General features: G+C 39.7%; 1 protein-coding gene across 2 annotated transcripts in view; it reads left to right on the top strand.

Annotated features, from left to right (window-relative positions):
* The first annotated feature begins 3539 nt into the window (after positions 1-3539).
* The window catches only part of STK38 (serine/threonine kinase 38), a 40513-nt gene continuing 17776 nt past the window's right edge, over positions 3540-26276 (top strand). The window contains exons 1-6 of one of the 2 annotated variants that reach the window (XM_014782760.2): positions 3540-3787; positions 9191-9323; positions 18760-18811; positions 19742-19864; positions 21432-21515; positions 25200-25323. In XM_014782760.2, coding sequence (XP_014638246.1) covers positions 9193-9323; positions 18760-18811; positions 19742-19864; positions 21432-21515; positions 25200-25323 — 514 coding nt within the window. In that variant the 5' untranslated portion in view covers positions 3540-3787; positions 9191-9192. Of the gene's footprint in view, positions 3788-9187; positions 9324-18759; positions 18812-19741; positions 19865-21431; positions 21516-25199; positions 25324-26276 lie in introns of both variants that reach the window. The other variant, XM_014782761.2, reaches the window with a different exon arrangement.

The raw sequence follows: 26276 nt of genomic DNA, 5'->3' as shown, positions 1-26276 counted from the left end.
AGAGGAACAGAATTATTAAATAAATTTGTTGAGATTAAATTGTCAGAGCTTGAGGATTTAAAAATATCACAACTTAGATATAAATGAACAAATACTAACAGTATAATTAACTATATGGGTAACATTGTAGGTATAATTATATACAGTATAATCATATACAGTATGATCCCATATGTGTTTATATGTGTGTTAGAAAGTAGTCTGGAGGGATACTCACCAAAATGTCAGTTGGTAGTGACCAGGGCTGGGACTAGGGTGGGCAGTAAGGTGCCCTGGACACACAAGGTGAGGAGGTGCTTACTCTCAGGGTCATGCAAGTGCAGGGGCTGCACCTGAGCTTAAGAGCCTCCTTCAATGCTGTGCCCTAGGTGCCTCACTTACCTCACCCGAGTCTGGCCCTGGTAGGGACCTTGGGCTGCTGGATCATGGGCACTTTCCCCTTCTTATTCTTCCCTTAGATATATGTTCAAGTTGCTTGCTACTCCAAGTCTGGTACGTGCACCAGCGGCATTAGCATCACCTGGGAGCTTGTTGGACATGCAGAATCTCAGCTCTGCTCAGACCTTCTCAATCAGAATCTGTAGTTTAACTGAATCCCAGGGGATGTGTGTGCACGCTAAAATTTGAGAAGCACTGGGCTAGCAGGCACCAAGCACAGTTCCTATCCTCTTCTGGGAGGAATATTCAGAGGCAACTGATCTCATCACGTCCAATGGGTGGGGCACACACTGCCGGGGGTAAGATGCCTGTCCTTTAGAGGACTGTGGTCTTTGCTGAGAGGCTGAGCTTCAGCTGGTGAAGCAACTGCAGGTCAGCCTGATGGAGAAGCAGCAGGTGGTTCCCTTGGGACAAAGAACAATTTGGGGGCCAGCGCCAGTGGCCTAGGGGTTAAGTTGGGCAGGCTCTGCTTGGGCAGCCTGGATTTAAAGAGAAGGGAAAGGCTAGTGGGTCCGAAACTGGGGAAAAGAGCAGACAAAAAAGTGCTAATATTTAAACCAAGTAACTCAAGTCCCAGGGGGATAAAGAATAACTTGGTACACTATAAGGTTGTTTTTTCCAAGAGCTTTTAGAGAAATCTGTTATAAAACTGAGAAGCTTGGATTGGGTGAATTATATTGTAATTATAATTACATGAGGGCAGAAATAATATACAATAGAAAATATAAAGGGATTGACTCTGTTCAGTGTTCCCATTAATCAGAAGTCAATTAATAAGGGTTCTGCTATATGTCAGTTCTCCATTTAGATTAGTAAATCAGATTAGAAGAGAACAGCAAAGTAATATATACTACTATGGCAGACATTATTAACTGGATTAACACAATATCCATTCCCAACCCCTTTCTTCTTTGCCTGCTTCCATTACAGAGCATAAAAAAGCTGAGTACTTGCTTTCCCAAGAAGGGTAGCCACGTGATACAATTCTGGCCAATGAGCCCTCTGTGTAGGTCTCTAGAAACTGTATGAAGCAGCCACCACTCTTTGGAACAGATTCAGAGTGATCTTTTCAGGGCCTGGAGTAGGGTGAGGTGAGCAAGACACTCGCCTTGGTACAAGATTTATGAGGGCGGGGAAAAACTCAGTAATCAAGATAATATGTTAAAAAATAAAAATTAATGCAAAAAAATCCATGATGAACAAAATAGCAACATTTAAAATAAAGGCCGCATCTGACAACACCAGTATTAGAGTGAGGCAAATGAGGCTGAGTGCTGCAAGTACAGGGTCAGATCACCCTAGTTTCCAACTCACAGTCTGGGGTGGGTATAAGTGGCACTTAGGTTTTGTGCCCACACCCTAGGTGCAAAGGAGTCTAGGAGAGAGGATATCTGGAATCAGCAGTTTTGATAGTGAGAAGTGGGAAACGCATGAAAAGGATTCAGGAGCTGGGTGGTCAAAAAGAATGACAAATATCCACTACACTTTTTGGAGTCATGGTAAAATGTCATCACCTGGATCCATGTAGGGAGAGCAGCATATTCTGGCTGGGTTATTTTGAGGAAAACTTTAGTATTTATTAAACTTAGGGTGCAGATAAATTAATATAGGACTATGGACAGCAGAGAATGAAATCCCTCTTCTGAAACTGGGAAGGTTCCAAGGAAAACATAAGGTTTGATCTGGGCTTTAGAGGAAGGAAAGGGGGAAAGCAGAAAGAACACTGAATTCGCAGTCAGAAAATGGGGTACCCTACTTCCCTACTTGGCTTAATAGCTGTGAGAATTCAGGCAAGTCCGTTTGCTTCTCTCAGTATTAGTTACTTTATGTGTAAAATGTCATCCTATGCAACCTGCCAAAGAGTTGTGAGGATCAACTGAGATTAAATGAGTGAACGCAGTTTATAAACGGAAAAGCACTATGCAAACATCTAGTACTGTTATTAAGTCATTAAGGATGGGAAGGAGTTGGACACAAAAGGCATTGGGGGAGAACGGCCTCTAGGCAGAGAGAATGAAAGGTGAAGTGGTTTTCGCAAGAGGCCAGACAAAAGGAAACTGGGCTTTGAAGTCTAAAAAGATGAAAGCAGTCAAGGAAGACCTATACTTTTAAGATCATTAAGGAAACAAAGCCTGGGACCCCAAGCTTGAAGGATCAAACTAAGCCCTATGGTCTTACAAACAGTTACACAAGAGAGTGAGGCAGGGTAATATCACAAAACACCCTAATGAATGACTTGCACACATGCTTCTTTCGCACCCTGGATGGCCTCTTTGAAGTCAGGCGGGGACCATGCCTTACTCAGCTTTGTTTCCAGGAGCGTGACAATTTCTGGTCAAGAGCACTCTGCTCCATTCTCTTGACCCCAAGAGGTGGTACAGGCTAAGCGGTTGGGTAGCATTGAAAAGCAGGTTCCTCGGGGCACACTGGGACCCCCTCCTGGTAGCCCACGTCCAAACCTATGAGAGCTCGCCCGATCCCAGCGTAAAGCGTGTTAATCCTGACTCAAGGAATAGTACGTGGGGCCAAGGGCTCCTGCAGACCTGTTACTACGACGGTCGAAAATCAAGGGAAGGTGGGCGATGAGGACTATATAGGTGATAAAATTTCATAGAACTACAGATGAGCGCGAGCACGCAGAGACACGCACAAATGCATGCATGCCAAACTGGTTGACCTGAGTAAGGTTTGTAATTCAGGTAATTGTATTGGATGAGTTAGTCGTCTTGTGCCGGGGTCAATTTCCTGGTTTTGATGATGTAGTATAGTTATGTAAGATGTTGAGGGAAGCTGGGTGGGTGATGGGTATATGGGACCTCTTTATGCTAATTTTACAACTTTTTGTGAATCTATAACTATTTCGAAATAAAAAGTGAACAACAACAACAAAACCGTAAGGGAACCTCCGCTGACCCCTCCCTACCCGGAGCCCGCGGCGCACCTCACACTTCTGCCCTCGGCGAGGCCTCTCCTGTTGGGGTAGGGCGGGGAGGGGTGTGGTGGGGCGGGGCTGCGCACGCGCAGTCCTGAAACCTCTGCCGCGTCGCCGGGAAGCCACGCTTGCGCAGTCTCGGCCCCCGGCCCCGCGCCAGCCCCTCTCAGCGGCGGGGGACTCGGCTGCCTTGGCCCCTGCGCGCTGCCGTCTTTTCCGGCAGTTGGGGCGCTTCCTGTTGTCCTCGCCCGCAACGGCTCCTTGGCCCTACCTCAAAGCCCTTCACGGGTCCCCGCGCATTTTCTGGAGGGCTGACTGCTGCCGCCGGGGCTTCGCCTGTCCCCGCTTCGCGACCGCTGGCCGGGCCGGCGTCTGAGGCTGTCCGCGGCCCCCAGCCCTGCCTCCCCCGGGGCTCTGGTGAGTGTCTTGCTGCCGCTGTCTTCTGTCCATCCCCGGTTTTTTCCTTCATCTCCTTTTCCCCCGACTCTTTTTGGGGCTCTCCCCTCCCGCCGGCGCCCTCTTTCCTCTTTCCCCACCCTCTCGGTCCCTCGGCCGCTCTCTTGCCCTCCTGACAGTCCCCCTCGTCCCGGTTTCCAGAGGCTCCTTGTCGGGTCTCTGCCCATTTCCCCCGTCCCAGGCTCCCCACCCTGGCCTTTCCCTTTCTTCGTGTGCAGCTGGGGCGGGGAGCCAGGCTCTTTTCTCCTGTACATGTTGTCAGCTTTGTCTGTTCGCTGCCACCGCTCGGTCCCCTCCGGGATCTCGGTCACTACCAATTTCCATCTCCTGTTCTTTTTTTGGGGTCTGAGAACCTGAGAGCTGTTGTGTGAGGCAGAGATGTCGACAACGAGGTGTGGTGCTTTTGAGTCTGCCCTTTTCCCCATGGTTAGTCTTAGGGTACGGGGCTTCAGATCATCTTAAAAATCACAGGAGAATTTGGTGAGGACTCGTCTTTTAAGAAGAGAGTGGGAAAGGAAAGTCGGTAAGGACTTAGAGGAAAGTCCGTGTCAGAAAGTGTACAGAACGGCTAGTAGAACAAATTTCCCAGTTGCACTTTGAATTGACTGCAAGACACGAAGAGAAACTTTTGAAATGTACAGAGGAAGGTTGGAGTAAAGTAGACTCTGTGCTTTCTCTCGCTTTCAGCTCACCTTGGTTCTGAATTAGAATTAACCAGGCAGTAGATGTGGTTTCCCTAAACATAAAACCACCGCCACCACAGTAACAAGGCTCCACTCTCCACTCCAGACATTAGGTATCAGCTTCCTCATTAGAGGATGGGAACTTTGTCCTCCAACTCTGTATAGAAAACCATTCCATGTCCCAGCCCTATCTCCATCACACATACATGTTCTCAACTCCTAGTCATGGACGTAAAAAACGAGTGTTTTCCTAGTAAATCTTTTATAAGGTGCTTACTTAAAAGTACATAGCATTGTAGGGCCGGCCCCGTGGCTTGGTGGTTAAGTGAGCGCGCTCCACTGCTGGCGACCCGAGTTCGGATCCCGGGCTCCCACCAGCACGCTGCTTCTCCGGCCATGCTGAGGCCGCGTCCCACATGCAGCAACTAGAAGGATGTGCAGCTATGACACACAACTATCTACTGGGGCTTTGGGGGAAAAAATAAATAAATAAAATCTTTAAAAAAAAAAAAAAAGTACATAGCATTGTGTGTAAGATGGGGGAAGGATATTAAAAAGAAGTTTAAGACAGGGTGCTTGCTTTCCAGTGGCTTACGGTTCAGTAGGAAAAGTTAAATATGTGACTCTTAAGGAATAGTCTTAGCTCCAATGTTGAATTGGATTCATCATTGTCCAAATGAAAGGTATTGGATTGTCGGTCACAAAGAAGTAAAGATTTGGTGAGAGAAGAGGGTGTTTATGGAGATAACAGAGTACCATTGTAAATCCGGTCAACCAGGCATAACTATCTGTATTGAATAAAACAGTGGTTTTCATTTGATCTCCTTTTATGTTTGCAGTACCTACCCCGACTTATAAGGATCATATTCTTTTTGTTACATTTTTAAACTTTTAAGAATTTCTCACCTACCTGTTATTCCCTAATTCTGCAGAGTTGGAGAATGAAACAAATAGGTGAAGGGCCTGCAGTGGCCTGTAGGTCAGGGCGTGAAGGCTTGAATTAGCAAAAGCAGGAGGGAAAGCCTTGTCTTATTAAAAGTACTTGGTTGAGGGCCAGCCCCGTGGCTTAGTGGTTAAGTGCGCGCGCTCCGCTACTGGCGGCCCGGGTTCGCATCCCAGGCGTGCGCCGATGCACCGCTTCTCCGGCCATGCTGAGGCCGCGTCCCACATACAGCAACTAGAAGGATGTGCAACTATGACATACAACTATCTACTGGGGCTTTGGGGGAAAAAAAGGAGGAGGATTGGCAATAGATGTTAGCTCAGAGCCGGTCTTCCTCAGCAAAAAGAGGAGGATTAGCATGGATGTTAGCTCAGGGCTGATCTTCCTCACACACACACAAAAAAGTACTTGGTTGACCCAGAAAGCCTATAAATTGCTATAGGGCAACAGTAATTGTATCTTTTGATGAAAGGTTATTAGAATTAGGCTAACCCTTTTATGAGTGGAGGAGGAGGAGGTTTTGAAGAAAAGTTAAAGGGAAGGACAGTGCAACCTTTGCCATTACGTTAGAGACTATGTGAAGATTGAAAACCATTCTGCTGGAAAATTTGTTGGCCTACTATATGAGCATCTTTGGGTGCACTTAATCTCCTGTTGATCTTTTTAAAAGTTTAGGAAGTCATGCCAGTGACTTAAATGGGTCAAAACTTTTACCCTCAAGTTTTTATATACCCATCAATATAAATGTAGTTTTGTTCTTTAGCTTTGTTGACAACTGAAAAATCATTAACTTGCTCAACTTACATTTATTAACCACCTATTATATGGAAGGCCCTGTTTGTCTTAGGCTTAAACACTCTCTAGTTGTTGTATTTTTATGTTGAAATAATTTCAGTTGTTAAAATGTAACTGCATATATATATATATAAAGGGTCTCCAGAAATTTTCAGACAAGGGAGGAGTACAAAGCGCTCACTTGCTTCAGACTTGTTTTTAAATCTGGTTTTAAAATTTCTTCACCAAACTTAGAGTGCATGTGGTTTTCATTGTGGGTGGAGTGGGTACAGGCTGACAAATAAGGAACCACACCCAAACTTTATAAACCAAACAGAGGTTTTTAAAAAAATTCTTCTACTGATATCCTGAAAACATTTGTTTGCTTTGTATTAGAAACTTCCCCATAATAAATAACATTTCATAGTTATGTAGAGCTGGATACAATGTCTCGAATTTGTGATTACTGATCATTTTGGCACATCATAAAACAAAATGTTTGACTCTGAAGTAAAGCCTTGATTTTGAATCTCTGCTCTGAAGGGATTATTCTTTATGTGATTTTTCCCTTGAGTATCTTTTTATAAAATCGCTTAATGTTAAGTCTTTTTTCTTAATAATAAGAAGTTTGCACATTCCTTAAAAGCTTTAGTTTAATCTACAAAACAATTTAGAAAACTGCTAAGTATTAAGGAGAGAATCTTAAGAAAACTTTTCATAAAATGCACTATCTTTGAAAATGGCCCTTTGCCCCTTCTAATTTTTACTCAGCTTTATATTCAGATGAAAAGAAAGACATAAAGACAGGTCATGTGGGAGGAAGGCGTGATAAGGGTAAAATATCGAGCATTATTGCTAATGCTGGAGCAGGTCAAGGTTGGTGAACAATCTGGCCAAGTGTGACAGTATAGGTTGATAAAAATACCTGGGGGAAAATGCGATTTAAATTTAGGGGGGAGGGCCGGCCCCATGGCTTGGCGGTTAAGTGTGTGCACTCCGCTGCTGGTGGCCCAGGTTCGGATCCAGGGCGCGCACTGAGGCACCGCTTCTCTGGCCATCCTGAGGCCGAGTCCCACATACAGCAACTAGAAGGGTGTTCAGCTATGACATACAACTATCTACTGGGGCTTTGGGGGGAAAAATAAATAAATAAAATCTTTAAAAAAAAAAATAAATTTAGGGGGGAAAAAATTCTATGAGCTATCTAAACCTTGTTGGTATTGGTTTTATCATATGTAAAACTGGGAGGTTAGGGTCCCTTGTTTTTAATGTATCTTCCATCACTAAAATTATGATTCAGGTTTTTTCTTTGTAATATTGTTTCTGTCATAGGTCTTTGTTTTAACTTGTAAATTCAAATAGCAAACATTTATCAAATACCATAAGCCGTGTCAGAGTACATAGATACTTATATGAGTATTTTATTTTTTTACTTTTATTTATTTTTTAAATTTAATTAAATTTTTTTTTTTTTTTTTTTTGGTGAGGAAGAGTCACCCTGAGCTAACATCTGTTGCCAGTCTTCCTCTTCTTTTTACTTGAGGTAGATTAGCCCTGAGCTGTCATCTGTGCCAGTCCTCCTCTATTTTATATGTGGGATGAGGCCTCAGCATGGCTGACGAGTGGTATAGGTCCACAGTGGGGGTCCGAACCTGGGCCACTGAAGCAGAGTGTGCTGAACTTAACCACTGCACCATGGGGTTGGCCTAGATGAGCATTATAGAGTCATGGATTTTTTTTTTTAACTGTAGAAACTGTACACTTAAAAGTTATTAATACCTTGATGGTAATAGTACATGCTCATTGAAGAAAATATAGAAGATGTGGAAAAGCATGAAAAAGAATAAAAAAATGATTTATTGTATTCTCACTCCCTAGTGTTAAGCCACTAATAACATTTTGATATATATCTTTCTAATAATTCTGTGCACATACTGTAAACACATATACAAAATTGAGATCATGGTATACATTCTGTTTTGTAACCTAGTCTTTTCACATAGATTGGAAACATTTCCCCTGACATTAAACATTTGAACATGTTTTAGTTGTTTGCATATTATTTCATTATAGGAGTTTTTCATAATTAATTAGTTTTGTTGTTGGATATTCAAGTTATTTTTAGTTTTCCTTTGTCATTACAATGCTGCATTGAACCCCCTTGTGTATGAATCCTTATGGGTCTTTGATTTCTTCAAGGTAAATTCCTAGATGGCAAAGAATTGAACTGTGTGTATATTATATATTCCTAATTTATGCATATGGTATTGTGATCTTGTTCTCTTCCTTTTTAAAAATACAACAGTATATTTTAAAGATATGTTCACGTTGCTTTTAGGTACAGGTAGAGTTGCTTCTGACTCCTGCATGGTATTTCTTCATATGTGTCCATAGAATAAAATAAAATAAAAATAATTTATTTCCTTATTGAATTGCCTCCAACTTCCCAAAACACAAATGATGGCATAATGAACATCTCTGTAATACACATCCTTGTACCTGTCCACTTAAGAGCCTGTGTGACAATTTCTCTAGGTCTTATACCTATGGATGGTATTTCTGGGTCATAAGACATTAATGTATACTTATTTTCACCGAGCATTCTGTTTGTCTGGCTTTTTTTTTTACGTATTACAGTCATGTGTTGCTTAATGATGGGGATACATTCTGAAAAATGTGTTGTTAGGGGATTTCATCATTGTGTGAACATCATGGAGTGTACTTAAATAAACCTAGGTAATATAGTCTACTATACACTTAGGCTATATGGAACTAAGCTTATGGGACCACCATCTTATGTGGTCTGTCGTTGACTGAATTGTCGTTATGTGGTGCATGACTGTACTTGTTTGTCCTCCAGAAAACTTGTACCAATTTACATTCCTACCAATAGGGTAGGAGAATGCATAATTGGTGGATTCTAACTCCAAAGCTAATGCATCTTCTTTTCTTTGTTTCTAGCAGCCATGGCAATGACAGGCTCAACACCTTGCTCGTCCATGAGTAATCACACAAAGGAAAGGGTGACAATGACCAAAGTGACACTGGAGAATTTTTATAGTAACCTTATCGCTCAACATGAAGAACGAGAAATGAGGTAAAGATTTGACCAATTTGTTTTAGAAAATTGTTTCATGGTTTTGGCATTCATGTCTAGTATTGTAAAACACATTCATAATATCAATGAAAGGGGACAAGGATAGCAGCAGCAGTCATGTTATAGCCTATCACATTACAGTGAAATGACAGTGTCATTGATTTCCAAAGCCCTTGCTATTAACTCACTTATTTCTACTACTAGTCAATAACACAAAATTCCATGGTAGTATAAAAAAATTAATTGGGCCAGATCCTTGGAGTTCATTGTGAAGGCAATGTGATGTAATGGAAAAAGCAGGCCTTATGGAGTCAGACCTGGGTTTAAAATCCTGCCTTATTACTATTTAGTAGCTGTATGGGTCTGGAACAAGTTCCTTAGTCTTTCTGTGTATCAACTTTCCCATCTGGAAAATGAGAACAATGCTGCTTGCCTTGCAGGATGTGTGTGAGTACCCACCATGGTGCTTCACACATAGATTACTATGTTAACCACTTAGTTAATGGTGGTAGTAGCAGCTATTGTTATTGATCTCATGTATACTATCCATGTAGTAACTCATAATTAAAATATTTTTTCCAACATTTTATTATGAAAATTTCAAAAGTGCAGAAAAGTTGAAAGAATTATACAGTGAATATGTACATCATTTAGATTCTACAATTATCATTTGTTGTTTTTTCACAAATCCATCTGTCCCACTATCCATTTGCTGTATTTCAAAGTATGTGTTATAGACATCAGTATATTTTACTTCTGAATATTTTTGCTTGTGTGACAAACTAGAGTTCAGTATTTAGAAAGTCATGTGTCATTTAACAACAGGGATATGTGCTGAGAAACGCATTGTTAGAAGATGCAAACCTAGTTGGTATAACCTAATATACACCTAGGCTATATGGTACTAATCTTATGGGACCACCGTCATATACGCGGTCTGTTGTTGACCAAAATGTCATTATGTGGCGCATGACTGTATATATTTTTTTTAAAGGGAGTGTAAAATTGCATATAATGAAATGCACAATCTTAAGGGTAACATTCGATGAGTATCGATAAATGCATACCCCTGTATAGCTTACACCTCTCTTAAGACATGGAGCATTACCAGCATCCCAGAAAGTTCTTTCATTCCTGGAGATGCTCCTTCAATCCCAGGCAACCACTGTTGTGATTTTGTTTCTACCAGAGATTAGTCTTGCTTATTCCATAAAATGGAACATGTAAGTGGATTTATATAGTAAGTACTCACTTGTGTAAGGCATCTTTCACTCAGCCTCATGTTTTCAAGGTTCATCCATGTTGCTATTGTATCAATAGTTTGTTCCTTTATTTAGCTGAGTACTGTTCTATTTTCTGACTATACCTCAGTTTGTTTATACATTCTTCTGTTGATAAACATCTGGGCTTTTTTTCAGTTTTTGGCTATTTTGAATAAATTTCTATGAACATTTGTGTGCAGATCTTTGTGAACATTTGTTTTCAGTTCTCCGGTGAACATTTAGGAGTGAAATTGCTGGATCATAAACCTACATAGGTATATGTTTAGTTTTATAAGAAACTGCTAGACCTTTTTCCAAAATATTACCAACAGTGTATGAGAGTTCCAGTTGCTTTACATTTTTGCTACCATTTGTGTTTAGTCTTTTAACTTGAGCTATTTTTGTGGATGCTGAATAGTATCTACTGTTGTTTTAATTTGCATTTCCCTGATGATTAGTTATAGTGAGCATTTTTTTATGTGCTTTTTGTCCTTTTGTATATTTTCGTTTGTGAAGTGTTTGTTCAAATTTTTTGCCCATTGAGTTGTGGGAGTTCTTTGTGTATCCTAGATACTGGTCCTTTGTCACATATATGTTTTGCAAAGAGTTTTTCCCAGTCTGTGTCTTTCCTCTTCATTTTTTTTAACAGTGTCCTTAGATGAGCAGAAGTTTTAAATTTTGATGAAATCTAATTTGGCGTTTTTTTCTTTTATAGTTATTGCATTCTGTGACTTCTAAGAAACCCAAGATATAAAGATATTTTCCTACGTTTTCTTCTGGAAGTTGTATAGGTTTAGTTTTTGCCTTTAGTTCTGTGATCTATCTCAAATTAATAAATGTGTGTGCCCTGAGGTGGGGGGTTGAGATTTTATTTTTTTTCTTATGGATGTCCAGTTATTTTAGCATCATTTGTTGCAAAGATTTTCTTTTCCCCTTTATATTGCTTTGGCAATTTTGTCAAAAATCAAATACCATGTAAGTGTGTATCTGTGTTTGGGTGCTCTGTTCTGTTTCATTGATCTATTTGTCTGTCCCTATGCCAGTATCACACTGTCTTGATTACTGTAGCTTTGTGGTAAGTTTTGAAGTCAGGTAGTGTAAATCCTCAGCTTTGTTGTTTCTTTTTTTTTAAGATTGCTTTGGATATTCTACGTTCTTTGCATTTCCATATAAATTTTAGAATTAGCTTGTCAATTTCTATAGAAAAGCCTGATAGAATTATGATTGTAATTGTATTGAATCTGTAGATCAGTTTAGGAGAGAATTGACATCTTTTGTTTTTTTTTTTTGTGAGGAAGATCAGCCCTGAGCTAACATCCACGCTAATCCTCCTCTTTTTGCTGAGGAAGACTGGCTCTGAGCTAACATCTATTGCCGATCCTCCTCTTTTTTTCCCCCAAAGCCCCGGTAGATAGTTGTATGTCATAGTTGCACATCCTTCTAGTTGCTGTATGTGGGATGCGGCCTCAGCATGGCCGGAGAAGCGGTGCGTCGGTGCACGCCTGGGATCCGAACCTGGGCCGCCAGCAGCGGAGCGTGTGCACTTAACCGCTAAGCCACCAGGCCGGCCCCAGAGAATTGACATCTTAACAATATTGAACCTTCTAATACATGAACCTGGTATATCTCTCCATTTTGTTAGGTCGTCTTTAATTTTTCTCAGCAGTGTTTTGTAGTTTTTAGTGTGGAGGTCCTACATGTCTTTTGTTCATCTGTTCCTAATATTTTGGGGTTTTTTTGATGCTATTGTAAATAGGTATTTAGAATTTTTCATTTTCCAGTTGTTTGCTGCTAGCATATAGAAATGTAACTGAATTTTGTATATTGACCTTATATCCTGCGACTTGCTAATTTATGTATTCTAGTAGCTTTTTTGTAGATTCCTTAGGATTTTCTATGTAAACAGTCATGTCATTATTTAAATAGAGAATTTTACTTCTTCCTTTCCAATCTATACACCCTTTCTTTCTTTTCCTTGCCTTATTGCATTGGCTGGGATTTCGGGTACAATGTTGAATATAAGTGGTGGAACTAGGCATCTTTGTTTTGTTCCTGATTTAAGGGAGAAAGCACTCACGATTTCACTGTTAGTTATGATGTTAGCTGTAGGTTTTTTCAAAGATGCCCTTTATAGGTTGGGGAAGTTTCCTTATGTTCTTATTTGGCTGAGAGTTTTTATCATGAGTGGGTGTTGAGTTTTATCAAATGCTTTTTCTGCATCTTTGAAATGATCATATTGTTTTTCTCTTTTATTCTTTTAATATGGTGAATTACATGGACTGATTTTTGAATGTTAAAATAACCTTGCATTCCTGGGGTAAAACCGTCTTGGTCATAATGTATTATTCTTTCTAAGTTGCTGAATTCAATATGCTAATATTTTGGTAAGGATTTTTGCAACTATATTCTTCATGAGGATATAAATCATAATTTACATGGGATATATGATTTGACCTTAAATATGCAGATCTGTGTGAGGAATAGTAAATTATTTTATAGCTAGTGGTGGCTAGCTGCTCTTCAGTGGAACAGATAAGTGCCTGCACAGTGCTCTTTGTTAGGATCATAGGAAATCCAAAGATAAATTTGCCCAGTATATCTCTAGGCATGTGAAACCTGTTGGAGATAATTATTTTCAAACGCAGCCACTCTCTTGAAATCAGAGCTTCTGGTGTTGTAGTTATAAAGCAAATACTTATGAGTTCTGATTAAGTTACTTGGTTTATTTGGTAATAGTCAGTTGGTTTTTAATCCTTCTGACTCAGCCCGGTGGATCATCATTGATATATATTACGTTCTCCAGGAACAAGATGATGTATGGTTTTATTTACATTATTAATAAATGTTACATTGTGATTTACACTTAAGATTGCACCCAAAAATGGGTTGAAATCAGTGCTGTTTTTTGTTTTGAATTCTTAAGATGTAAAGACTTTCCAAAAGCTTTGGTGGTTTTGCTTTTCTTAAAGACCAAATTAATCAAAAGACAGATACTAAGAAGAGAATGTTAGACTTTAAGGGGTTAGAATGTTTGTTTTTGGTAATTTTTGTTGTTATCAAATCATTATTTTTCATTTAAAAAAAGCAGTAGATACTTGGATCTTTTCAGAATCAGTATTTCCTTGTTAGTCTTTTTTGTTTAGTGCCCTCTTTTTTTGGACATGTGTTGGTATTTGGTTTGGGGTTTGTTACAATTTGTTAAGACTGTTAGGTTTTATTATTCCTAGAAAATTAAAAAATTAGAAAAGAAAAACAGTGATTGGCAGGAGTTACTGCACTAGTAACTAAACTAAAATTAGAACTATCAGAAATGGATTTTCAAGCTTTTTGATGTTATGGGGGGAGATGTCATAGAACCTTGATGAATAAGCAGAGTTTTAATGGTATGAGACAATCGATGATCAAGAAACATTTTATTATGAGTATATGGCTAATATATGATGAGTGGTTTGAAATAATAATAAGTATTGGGCTAGTAAATTTTGAAATCAGGCTGTAATACAAGTTTTCATTTTATATGTGCCTCATCTGAATGCCTTTTAAATCTCTAGTACGTCTCCCACTTACATGCAACTTTTGCACTGTTCCATTTATAGAACAGCACTAGGTTATATTTGAAACAAAGGACTTTGTTTCTGCAGGGGGAGATGAGACCAAAGCCTAGAGGTAGAAGAAAGAATGAAAATCATTTTGGAATTGTTTCTCGTATAAAAGTAGAATATGAGAAAATTGGGCAGTCTCACAGAAACACTACAGCAAGTTCTACAGATTGGTTTAAAAACAGTTAACCCCCCTGAGTCTAGTGCGCATCACATGTTGTTGCAGAATGCCTGTTTGATGGTCTCCTGTTAATGCTACTGGTAGATTATAAACCGACTGCATTTGATAGTGCAAGTTCATCTTCTTTATTTAATCTGTGTTTTGCCTTTGTTAGTGGCCTCTTTGGTAAGCTTCTCTAGGAACAGAAATTCTTCTGTTCTCTCTCCTCTGTGATCTAGGTACCCAGTAGGTGTTGATAATTGCCTAGTTATTCTCAAAAAATTAATGTTTTGGATAATTTATAGCAGTCTGAAATCAAAACTCAGGAAACTGGCACTTCCTCTTATAAAATATTCTGTGTTGTTTCTGTTCTTCATGAATACTATTTTGGCGGATTAATTAAAGCCACAAAAACCTAATTTAATAGGTAATAATGATATGCTTCTCCTGCTCCTCTGTTCCCAAATCAAATAAGAACTTTCCTACATTTTACCTTCTGAGAACCAGCATGTTGTGCTCCTCCTCTTGGATATTCTTACCACATTTTCCTAACTGTGTCTGCATTTAGTCTAATCTGATAAGGAATTGCAATGTGTGATTATTATTAGTGAGCAAGTGTCAGTTTTATTTATGCCCCAGGGATGGGTAAGTCTGGACCTTCTGATGGTATTCACTCACTAGATAACAGTGAAACCAAAGTAATTTGTTGAGATTTTAAAAAAATTCTGTGTAACATTCATTTTTAGGATATTTCTTGAGAATTTTCTCAATTTTGATCATGGAGATAACAACCACTGTTTATTGCTATCCTGTTTTTCCTGGTTTTAAGTGTCTCATCAATGGAAATTAGAAATATTGTCTCCTCAGCTCTCTTGTAGAGTGGAATAGCCCTTTCCTCCCATCCCTGCTACATCTGAATCAAGCTGTGCTGGGAGGCGAGCCTAAATTAGGCTTAGAAAAGGGGATTAATTACAAGTAGTAGTCATGAATGTGTCTGCACATTGTTACACATTCTCACCTTTTTTATATTATTTATTTTTTTTTGAGGAAGATTGGCCCTGAGCTAGCATCTGTTGCCAATCTTCCTCTTTTTCTTTTTTCTCCCCAAAGCCCCAATACATAGTTGTATATCCTAGTTATAGGTCCTTTTGGTTCTTCTCTGTGGGATGCTGCCTCAGCATGGCTTGATGAGCGGTAAGTAGGTCTGCGCCCAGGATCCGAACTGGCGACCCCCGGGCTGCCGAAGTGGAATGAGAGAACTTAACCACTATGCCACCGGGTTGGTCCCATTCTCACCTTTTTAAAAAAAATTTAGCAACATACATTTTAAAAAGTTGCTGTGTACAAAGCACTATTCGTAGTGGAGAAGTAGGATTCAGATGTGGTTCCTGCCTTCAGAAGAACTTACCATCTCATATGGGACGTGGGCTCACACGCCAAGAAATGGAGCTCATAGAAGGCTTTGCTGGGGTAGGTTGGGTATGGCCTCTAAGTGTGAATGTGGCCTGTCCCTCTCCCAGGGTTCTGGTCTGGAACATTGGAGTTGAGTGGAAGAGGGGCTTCACCAAAGGCTGGAGTGTTAGCTCACTTGGTGCGGTGACCAGAGACATGCCAGTGGAGGGTCCTGCTTTTCTTTTACATTATGAGCACTTTTAAACACACACATAGATAGAAAGACGGATACAGTGAACACCCATATGTTCATCCCTCAGATTCACTAATTATCAAGACTTTGCTAAATTTTTTTCATACCATTTTATATTTTCTTGCTATTGTGTTTTAAAGCAAATTTCAAACTGTCATTTTAATCCTATGTACTTCAGTATGCATCTCCAAAAATATGGCCATTTTCTTGTATAACCACAATGCCACCATGAATCTAACAAAGTTAACAGTAGTTCCTTGGTATCATCTCACAGAGGATGTCACTTGGAAGACTCATTTTCGGCAGTGCTTGCCGTTTTTGGTGTCTTCACGGTTTTTTTTTTTTTTTTGGTGAGGAAGATTGGCCCTGAGCTAACACATCTGTTGCCAGTCTTCCTCTTTTTTGCTGAGGAAGATTGGCTCTGAGCTAACATCTGTGCCCATCTTCCTCTATTTTGTATGTGGGATGCCACCACAGCATGGCTTGACGCGCGGTGTGTTGGTCCGCGCCCGTAATTCAAACTTGCGAACCCTGGGCCACCGAAGTGGAGTGCGTGAACTTAACCACTACACCGCTGGGCGAGCCCCATCTTCAAGGTTTTTGTTGACTTGGTTCCAATAAATCATTACCGTGGGTAATTCTGCATGATAGGCTTTTTCTGGATACTTTCTTTAACGGAAGAATCTGAGTGTGTTCAAGGAGTTGATACTGGTAACTTTACTCTCAGGCAGGTATCTCAGGCAGGTATTCCACTGAAACCAGTTTAATTACACTTGTGATAAAGCTGTGGAAAACTTCTCAGTTTGAATTTTGATTTAAAATATAGTCAGAAGGAGCTGTCTCTGTGACACACAGTATAATAGCATATTGGACTTCTAGCCCAGTCTGGTGTGGTTATTCAAAAAAATATATATACATGGGCCGGCCCTGTGGTGTAGCAGTTAAGTTCACATGCTCCGCTTTGGCAGCCAGGGGTTTGCAGATTTGGAACCCTGGGCGTGGACCTATGCACTGCTTGTCAAAGCCATGCTATGGCAGCGTACCAGTATAAAGTGGAGGAAGATGGGCACGGATGTTAGCCCAGGGCCAATCGTCCTCAGCAAAAAAGAGGAGGATTGGCAACAGGTGTTAGCTCAGGGCTGATCTTCCTCAAAAAAAAAAAAAATATATATATATATAGTCAGAAGGTATGATGGTGTTTGATACTCGAGACACAAAAAGAGCCAATCATAGTTGAGTTCTTATAGTTTTTGCCGTGCTGTTATGCTTTGATTCTTCTTACTCTTCCCTACTTCAACTATTTAACCACTGAAATGGAATCAATTTACACTCCTGAAACTACCAACAATACAGCCTTCTCCCTCCAATACATTGTGCACCCAATATGTGTGCATATCCCAACATATTCTGGGAACTAGGAGAAGAAGAGTGGGCAGACTGGGAGCCATGTAGATGCTTTCTTCTTTCCATCAGGGTCAGAGTAGATCTTTCACTTCCTGAGAGTTTAGACACAAATTCTTTATTTATTGTCTGATCCTGTGGATTTGTAATATTGATTTCTAACAGTATATTCACTGTAACTAAATGCTTTTATTGCAATAAATATTCGTTCACCAAATTAAAACCCATTATCTTCCCATGTTCCTCTCTCTGTGTTTCCTGTCTTGGTTAGTGGCATCGTTATCCTATCACACCAGAAATTCCGAGACTTTTCCCCTGATGCCTGCTACCAGTTGGTCATCTTTGCAGTAGCTCTGTTCACTTCATTCTAGGTTTCCAGCCCCAGTTCCAGATCTTTACCGCACATCTGAATCATTATGATTGCTTTCAATTTGCCTCAGTCTCTGTCAGTTGCTTTCCCTGCCAGTCCATCAGCTCCTTCCTGCTGGCTGCCATTCCAAAATAGAAACCTCCTCACACCACTCCTTTGCTCGCAAGCCTGTCAGCTTCTGCAGACTAAGAGCCAGCCTTCTTAGTGTGGCATTTGAAGTGCTGTGTGCCTCAGCTGCGCTGGACTATATGCCGATGCTTCATGGGCCCCGTACTTTTATTCTTCCCTGCGCTGCTCACATTGCCTGTTATCTGGAATGCTGATAAGTGATACAGGAGAGAGTCTAGCCCATGTGCTTTCATTTATTATACTGAATAGATAAAGATTGTGTGGAATCGGTTGTAAGGAAGTTTTGCTTGTTTCTTTTAGTTTTATCAAATCAGTGTGAGACTGTAGATCAAAAGTATTCTTGGATGCAGTTTCCAAAGTTCAGTACTCCAAGGATTTGGAGTCTTAATAGCAGTGCTAGTCACCTTTTCGATCATTTTCTCCCCTTGAATCTCCAAATTCTGTGTTTACCTTTGTTGTTTATTACTCTTTGCTTGTGGCAGGGAGGAGGAGGAAGATGTGAAAATAAAGGAAGTAGGTCTCAGGGAGAAGGAGAGAAACACCCTGATATAAGAGGTTATCAAACACCAGCTGTTTTGTGGTTTGTTAAGGAGGAAATACTACCAAAAAAAAAAAAAAGAGAGAGAGAACTTTTCATTTCGAAATAAGATTCTCTGTTACATTAACATCTTATACAATCTTTTTCAAAATGTAGAACTAACAAAGGGTGGGAATCTTTTCACTCGTCTTGGTAACTGTAATTTGTTGTTTTAATGAGGCATTTTGAGATTTACTTCTTTTTATTATTTAAAAAAATAATTATGTTTGTATGGACTTTTCAGAAAGTTATTATTCAAATGTTATTTCACATCTTTATTTATTTATTTTTAGACAAAAGAAGTTAGAAAAAGTGATGGAAGAAGAAGGCTTAAAAGATGAAGAGGTAATTAATATTGGAAAATTTTTCCTTGAAGCCCAGCATGGCAGATCACATCTTGTCCAGCAAGTTGTTAGCCTTGGTGCACAGAGGAAGGGTTTTGGCTCAGTGACAGAGGAACTTATGAGGGCTGGTGCACTTCTGGATTTAGGTATTCGTGCAGAGGGAGAAGTTAATTATTAAGTACCCGGGAGAGGAAGACTTTCCTAGGCATAGTTATAATAAATTAATTAGATTTAGAATTCCAGAAAAGGAAGAGATGAAATCAAATTAAAATTTAAAAAAGCAAAGTATAGTATACTTACAGAATTATCTGAAAAGGCTCCATAGAAGTGGGGCAGATTTCTGAAATCATCAAAGTAAAATATTTCTCAAATCAGCCCTTTCCCCCAATGCCCACTGATGTGGTAGGAGAACTATCGTTAACAAACTGTGCAAGGAACTTAAATGGCAGTGGAATGCTTTCAAAAATAGGAATGAATCACAGAACCCAGGAAAATGGTGAAAAATACCTAAGACTTGTAGGAATAATAGAAAGTTAGAGCATAAAATGAACTGCAGTGTGTAAAAAACCCGGAGGGAAATTTTAGAAAACACACTTTTATTTCATATAAAAAAAGTTAAAGGAAAATGTTGTTGATCGTTTATCCTTCCTTAGAAAAGTGAGAATAGTGCATTGCTGAAGTAGGTTAGTCCGAGTCCTCAGATGAGGCACCCATCTGTTCAGTGGGATTTGGTTATTGCGTCTGAAGGCTGGGAAGGGAGAAGTGACCTCTTAATGGTCCTTCTGTGGTGCTTCCGTGTGTGAAAAGATGATGCTTAGTCTGGTGTGGCCCTGCTTTCCAGATGGGTCAAATCACAAATATGACTTTCTTGCAGAGTTTCAGAATTTCAACTTCTCCCCTTCCCACTACTCCGCTTTTATTTAACCATTAGAAACGACTCAGGAGATCAGCACATGCTCGGAAGGAAACAGAGTTTCTTCGTTTGAAGAGAACAAGACTTGGATTGGAAGATTTTGAATCCTTAAAAGTAATAGGCAGAGGAGCATTTGGTGAGGTAAAAAGCCACAGCTACTTAGCAAATACAAAATACCACAGAACTTGGAAGCTTCTAACATACCGTGAGCTCACGATTGTTAATATAGCTGAAATATGGGGTGGGTGGGTCAAGCATGCCAGCCCCGTGTCTTAACTGCTCTGTCTGCCTTCCTTCTCTCTCTCTTCCCTTCTCCACTGTCCCAGATCTCTGAATCTTCTTCTGTTTTTTGCCAGAGATGATGTTGAGTCTTTAAGTATTGATCTAGAGGGAGAGTTGAAAGGTAGAAGGAAATTTTTATTTATTATTTACTGACTGCTTCTCTCCTATAATCATGACAATAACTCATTTTATAGACGATGAAATTGAGACTCAGAGGGGATAGATATAATGCTCCAGTGTCACGCAGCCATTGGGCAGTGGTACAGGAGTTGGGCCAAGGTCTTCTTGATCTGAAAGCGCTTGCTTTTGCTAGTACCACACGGTGTCTCCATGAGCAAACAACGTATCTCCACCCTTTATTCCTTCCCACCAGATTGGTACAGCTCTAAAAAGATGGCATTAGGAGACAGAATATATAGAAATGAGTTATATAGATGGTGGTAGAGAGTTGAAAGCATTTGCAACTCTGTCCCAGCTGGTCTTGCACATACACCCTGCTCAGTCACAAGAGGAACCTGTTGGAGAGGGTTTGAATGAGCCCATGCAAGGTCATCGCCATTAATGGAAAAAACGCAAAGTGGATGACCTACTGATGCAATAGTTTCCTTATCTTTGTATAAAAGGAGCAACGTATTATTAAAAACCAGTACCTAGGGGAAATGTGAGTACGTATTCAAAGGCACTGGTGCAATATTAAATTGATCCCTCAGTCTTTAGAATCCCTGTTGGCCCCTTGAGAGAGGGAAAGGTACAGTAGTGCCTCTAAAAGAGTTTTCTGTTCAGTGAGGAAGGGGCGTGGGACTCAATTGGGAAAAACATGAAGAAAGGTGCCGGGAGAAGCAGACAGACGTATCGGGAGAGGGGGAGGAGGATGTGCAGGGAATCGCCAAGAAGTTTTTCTTTGGAGGTGTAGACCATTAATTTTCTTTTCATCGTAAAATTATCGTTCTCTCTAAAAACATTGGAAAATAAGAAAGAGAAAGGAAAACTACATAAACTCCCATTTCCCTAAATATATATTTTAGGCTTTTTTCCTTCCACACATTTTTCCTATGTGTGAACTTTTGCTATTGTTTTAAACATTGTTGTAATCATTTCCTTAGGTTTTCTGAGCTGACTGGATGACATGTGCCATGGGTGTAATGAGTCCTTAAGCTTGATAGAGTTTTAAATTAGATTGGTTTGTTCAGCTAGAGAGCCAAAGCTGTTCAGATGTGGAGACACTTGAGGATGTTTCTAGCACTGACTTCATTGTGTGTAATATATCCATTTTGGAATATTGAAAGGCATTTTCTTCTGCTTTGTTATTGCTAGTTGCTTATATTAAAATTGTAATACTTTTTCAGTTTAAATATTCCTATAACACATGAACACATGAGCTGGGCCTTGTGAACTTTTGACTTGGCATTTCTTTTATAACTTTTAGGTGCGGCTTGTTCAGAAGAAAGATACAGGGCATGTGTATGCAATGAAAATACTCCGCAAAGCAGATATGCTTGAAAAAGAGCAGGTAAAGCAGGTGTAGCAGTTACTTTAGTCAGCTTAGGAATTGTTTGTTTCCTAAAACTGTTCTTTTTGCTTAGTTGAAATGTGTATTCTTACTACAGTTTTCTTTAGCTCTGTCACATGTGAATATACGTATAATGCTACTTTTCTTTCCCCAACAAAGAAGCGGTTACATACATTTTAAAAGTTCAAATAATGCCTGTACGTTATGTGCAGTCTTCTCAAAGTTGAAAGCCTATTAGAGAAGCATCTGCTGTTTGTGTCTCCCAGTTGATCACAACGTGTTCTTGTCATGAGGAGCTTTTTCCGGAAGTCATACTTGCTGTGGTAGTGTGTTCCTTACTGAATGCTGAGAGAGGGAAATTGTATATAGACCTTGGAACTGAGGCTTAGGAATTAGCATTTGGAATTTCCAATCTAAAATGTATCTTAATATGCTTCATTCTGTACACTCGAACTCAAGTTGGGTCTTCTGAGTAGTCCATCACTACCTAAAAGAGACCAGTCTTCTTTCTGAATGAATTTGAAAACATATAATGCAAATGGCAGAGCAATGCAAATTCTCCTTTAATGATTAAGAACACTTTCTAAAACCTGAGCCTACTTTGCAAATAGATTTATAAGATGGGTAAGTACTTTATGCAAAATTAGTAAGATTTTAAATATTGGACAGTGTATTAAAAACAAAATGCAGACTTTCTTTAAATCTAGTTTAATTTAGCTGGTTGCTTAAGAACAGATTGTAGTGGATGACTCCTGCAAATATCCTGTGAAAGATGAGGAGGGCAAAGAGAGGCCTGTGGCCAGGAGAGCTCCAGATGTAGAGCACAAGAGCGGGGATGGAGACTGGCCCCGCACCCAATCCTCTGCCTCTTGAGAGGAGGTGTATAATCACTCAGGCTTCTCTGCCCTTCATTTAAGTGCCAGCTCAAAATTAGGAATTTTTATTTTCTCCTTAATTTTCATACACTACCCAGAAGCTTTAGATTCCCAGGCATTTCGGTTGACAGTATCAAATACCCTGGCAGTAAACCTTCAGACACTATAGTTTATGCTAACACCAGCCTTATTCAAAATGCACAACAGCCCTATTTGTGTATTATCTAAAAATTAGTGTCTGGTCTTGGTGTAGGCACTGAAATAGTTTTGGTTAATCTTGAAAAGGAAAATGTAAAACCATATTGATTAGACAGTATATTTTGTATTTCACAAATAAGTTTTATTTTTACTAGACATCTTTCCTATACTTTTAACCAAGGCTCAAGACCTTTATCAAATAATTAGCATTCAGAATAAAATTGTAAAGAGAAGTACACACCATGACTTTTACTTATTCATCCTTCATAGCATGGGCTGTTTGCCTAGCATGGTAGCAGAGGATGACCCAAACATATTGTGTAAAAACATTTTCTCAAATATTGTTCCTTCTTCAAAATCAATTCCTAAAATTTTTCTACACGAAAGTAAAGGAAATGTCTGTTAGAATTAGGATTTTAAATGCATTAAATTCATTGTTAGCTTACCTTGCTGATGGACTCAACTCCCTAGGTTTGATCTCAGTGTGGTCTAGTTAAAGTTTCTGGCCACAGAGCTCTGCCTGGGTCAGCCGTCTTGAAGAAGCCTGCAGCAGGTTCATGCTAGGTGCAAGTGGAAGTAGACCAGTACAAATCAGTCACTTTTGGCTAGGGCTGACAAAGTTTAGATTCAGAGGCTCACTTTTTGTAGGTATAGGTGCCTTATCCAGAGGAAAAGTTTTTTGTTTGCTTTTACTAAACTGAGCAGGAATTAAAGCTACCCACTGAGAGTTCAGGTTGTTATTCTGTCCCACAGGGTGGAAATTTCTGCTACCTGGAAAATAAATTTTAAAGGATAAGAGACCAGCATTTAGCTGCTTTCTTCATGTATCTCTTCCAGTGCAAAAGGAAAACCTCCAATTGTGATGCCAGTGTAGTCTTAGGATGGAGCAGAAGACTGACTTTATGTCTGCTTTCCTAGTGCCCGGGATAGCAACTAGCACATAATTCCCCATGCCATTAAATATTTATGGAACAGGGAAGGGGAACCTCTGGTGTGGGCTGCACCTCTGGCTCTTCCCTCCCTTACCCTGTATGCACCTGGCTCCACTCCTAGATCTTGAGGTTCCTGGCTGCTGTTTCAGCTCCAGGAGAGAAAGGCAAGGTGTGCTCACGGTGACTGTAGCTTTCCTCTGGACAAATCAGGGAATGTTGCAGTCGCCATTCTGTCCTCTAAGGTGAGTGACAAGTGGTAAGAGTAGTGTGCTTTTCTCTGGCTCCCTGCGGTAGATAGAGGCCTTAACAGGAGCCAGGGGAAGCAGAGGCAGGTGAAGGCTGCCTTGTACAGTCTTCGTGTCTGGTAATGACTGGATCATAGCTACGGCTGCAGTTCAGCAAGTGGCATTAGTATTTCCCAAAAGCTTTGCTTCTGTATTAAAGCCAAGTAAAGGCAGATGCATTATTCAGCTTCTTCATGATTTCATAGCACTATTCCTTATCACCCTTAGCTTCCATTTTTCCCACCCTCATACTGTAAGTAGAGATGTAAAAATGTAAGTTTTATGCCACATTGAGGCTATTTAAAAATATACCAAAGGAAAATTTTAGTAGAGACTGAAAACTCAAATATGTATACTGAAATGCCTTCAGGCCCATGGGAGTTAGCATGCAAGAATGGGGCAGTGTAGATGTAAGACAGGAGAGAGGGGTGGGGTTCTGTGTCCATATGGAAGAGAAAGTGCCTGGCTTTCAATAAAGACATTCCAATAAAACAAACAAGCATGCAGAACATTGTATCAAACAAGACAACAACCACGGGCTGAGTTTGCCAACAGAAGTACCAATTTGTGAACCTTGTTACATCCTCACCTCTGCCCATACTGTAGAACTCAAGCCCTGTAGTGGGTGTAAAGACCAAAACCTCTGTTAAGGACTGGACTGGGTCTTAATAAATTTAGACCTCATTCAACCCGGCTTTGCGTCTTGTGACATTTGTATAAGAGGAGAGGGGGCAGGATTTGATAATATGCAGCAGTGTTTTGATGACTATTATTTATTTAAAGTAGATAAGGTAAATTTGATAATAAAACATTTTAATGAAGTAATTCTACCAGTTCTCCCAAACCTTCGGCAACTTGATCTCCTTAGCTAGATGTTTCAGTAAAAGTAGAAAACTGGAAATGTCATAAATTTGAATCTATAACTTTTCTTAGGTCTTCTTATATTTTAATTCAGTAAGAATTGATTGAGTACACATTCTAGAATTGTCAGCCAGGGCACCATCATCACAGATATCATTGCAGACATGAACAGGACTTGTTGAGAGAGTCTCATCTTGAGGACTTATTTTTATCATAAAAGATTATTAGAACAAAAGATATGCAAAAGAATGGTGATTCTAACTAATCAGAGGTTCAATTTATAGCACTGTTACAGTTGCCGTTTGCATTCAGACCATTCATTTTGCCATTTTTAAAGCCTTTCATCATTGAAGTTTTTATCACTGAACACCTTCAAGTCAAATGTTGTCAATTTTGAGTTAGCAGGTTTGTCTAAGTATAAATTAGATCTTTTGCATCACCACAATTTGTTACTCAAAACAGTATTTAAATTGTTTAAACAAATATTCAGTCTCAGAGCAAGGCTTGTCATTAATCAAATGCGTATACCTCCAGGTTGGCCACATTCGTGCGGAGCGTGACATTCTAGTGGAGGCAGACAGTTTGTGGGTTGTGAAAATGTTCTATAGTTTTCAGGATAAGCTAAACCTCTACCTAATCATGGAGTTCCTGCCTGGAGGTAATTACTTGACGATGAAAGGTCATTTTTCCTTTTTGTTCTGTGGTTTCTCTTTCACATCAATTAACCCTCCTTTCTACTTTTAATCGTGCTCACAAAGTTGCTTTCTGTATCTTTTTTAGGTCTGTAAAGGAGGTCAGTAACCTGTTTTGTGCTGAGGTGCCTTTCCACAATTCTTAGTGCTGTGAAAGTAACCTTCTCATTCATTCTCATGATTTCAGATGGTCATTTCTTTCTTTCTTTTCTTTTTCTTTTTAAATGTATAGGAATAAGACTAGGGACTCTGCCTGCTCTCCTGTCAGTGGGAATCATGTATAGTCAGTTACCCAAGTGACAAAATTGAAGCTATGATGTTCTTTGCTTCAACGTTTTTGTTTCTTTTTCTATAACTTATATTAATAAGGAATGGATTTCTCATTACCTATATTAGTAGCCAGAGTTGTGTCTCATTTCTGAGATTTCAAGTTTTATGTAACTCAGCATGTGCATCTCCTAAGCACAGCTGCAAAGAAAACCTAGATCAGAACATACCATCTGTTCTGGGAACACAGTCTGTTTCCCAGTGAGCGGATGAACCGTGAGCAAACATTGGTGGGAAAAAAAGAAAACTTTTTCTTTTTTGTTTCTATAGCAAAGCAAATATAATTGTGGCGTAATATTTTGATCTTGTGACAACCTTTAGTTTAGATCTAGGGTCATCAATAATTTTTTATTAACAATTGATGGAAGTTAGAAAAAAGTCTGTCTAGTAGAATGAGGAGAAACTTTTTAACATTTAAATACTAGTTCTTAATTAGGAGTTAGAACCAGCTCAGTCACCAGCCCCTTGACATGTGTCTCCTCAAACCTTACATGCACCATCTTCCATAGCTTCTCATGTCTCCTGGACCCTGCCCTTTGCACTCGGTGGAGCTGGCCTGCCGAGCCATATACCATCTGGCCTGAGCTCTCTG

This window comes from Ceratotherium simum, chromosome 13 (genome assembly GCF_057802395.1).
Source record: "Ceratotherium simum simum isolate JZ-2026a chromosome 13, ASM5780239v1, whole genome shotgun sequence".
NCBI lineage: Eukaryota > Metazoa > Chordata > Mammalia > Perissodactyla > Rhinocerotidae > Ceratotherium > Ceratotherium simum.
The sequence above is the reverse complement of the archived record's forward strand: the minus strand, read 5'-3'. Positions and strand labels throughout refer to the sequence as shown.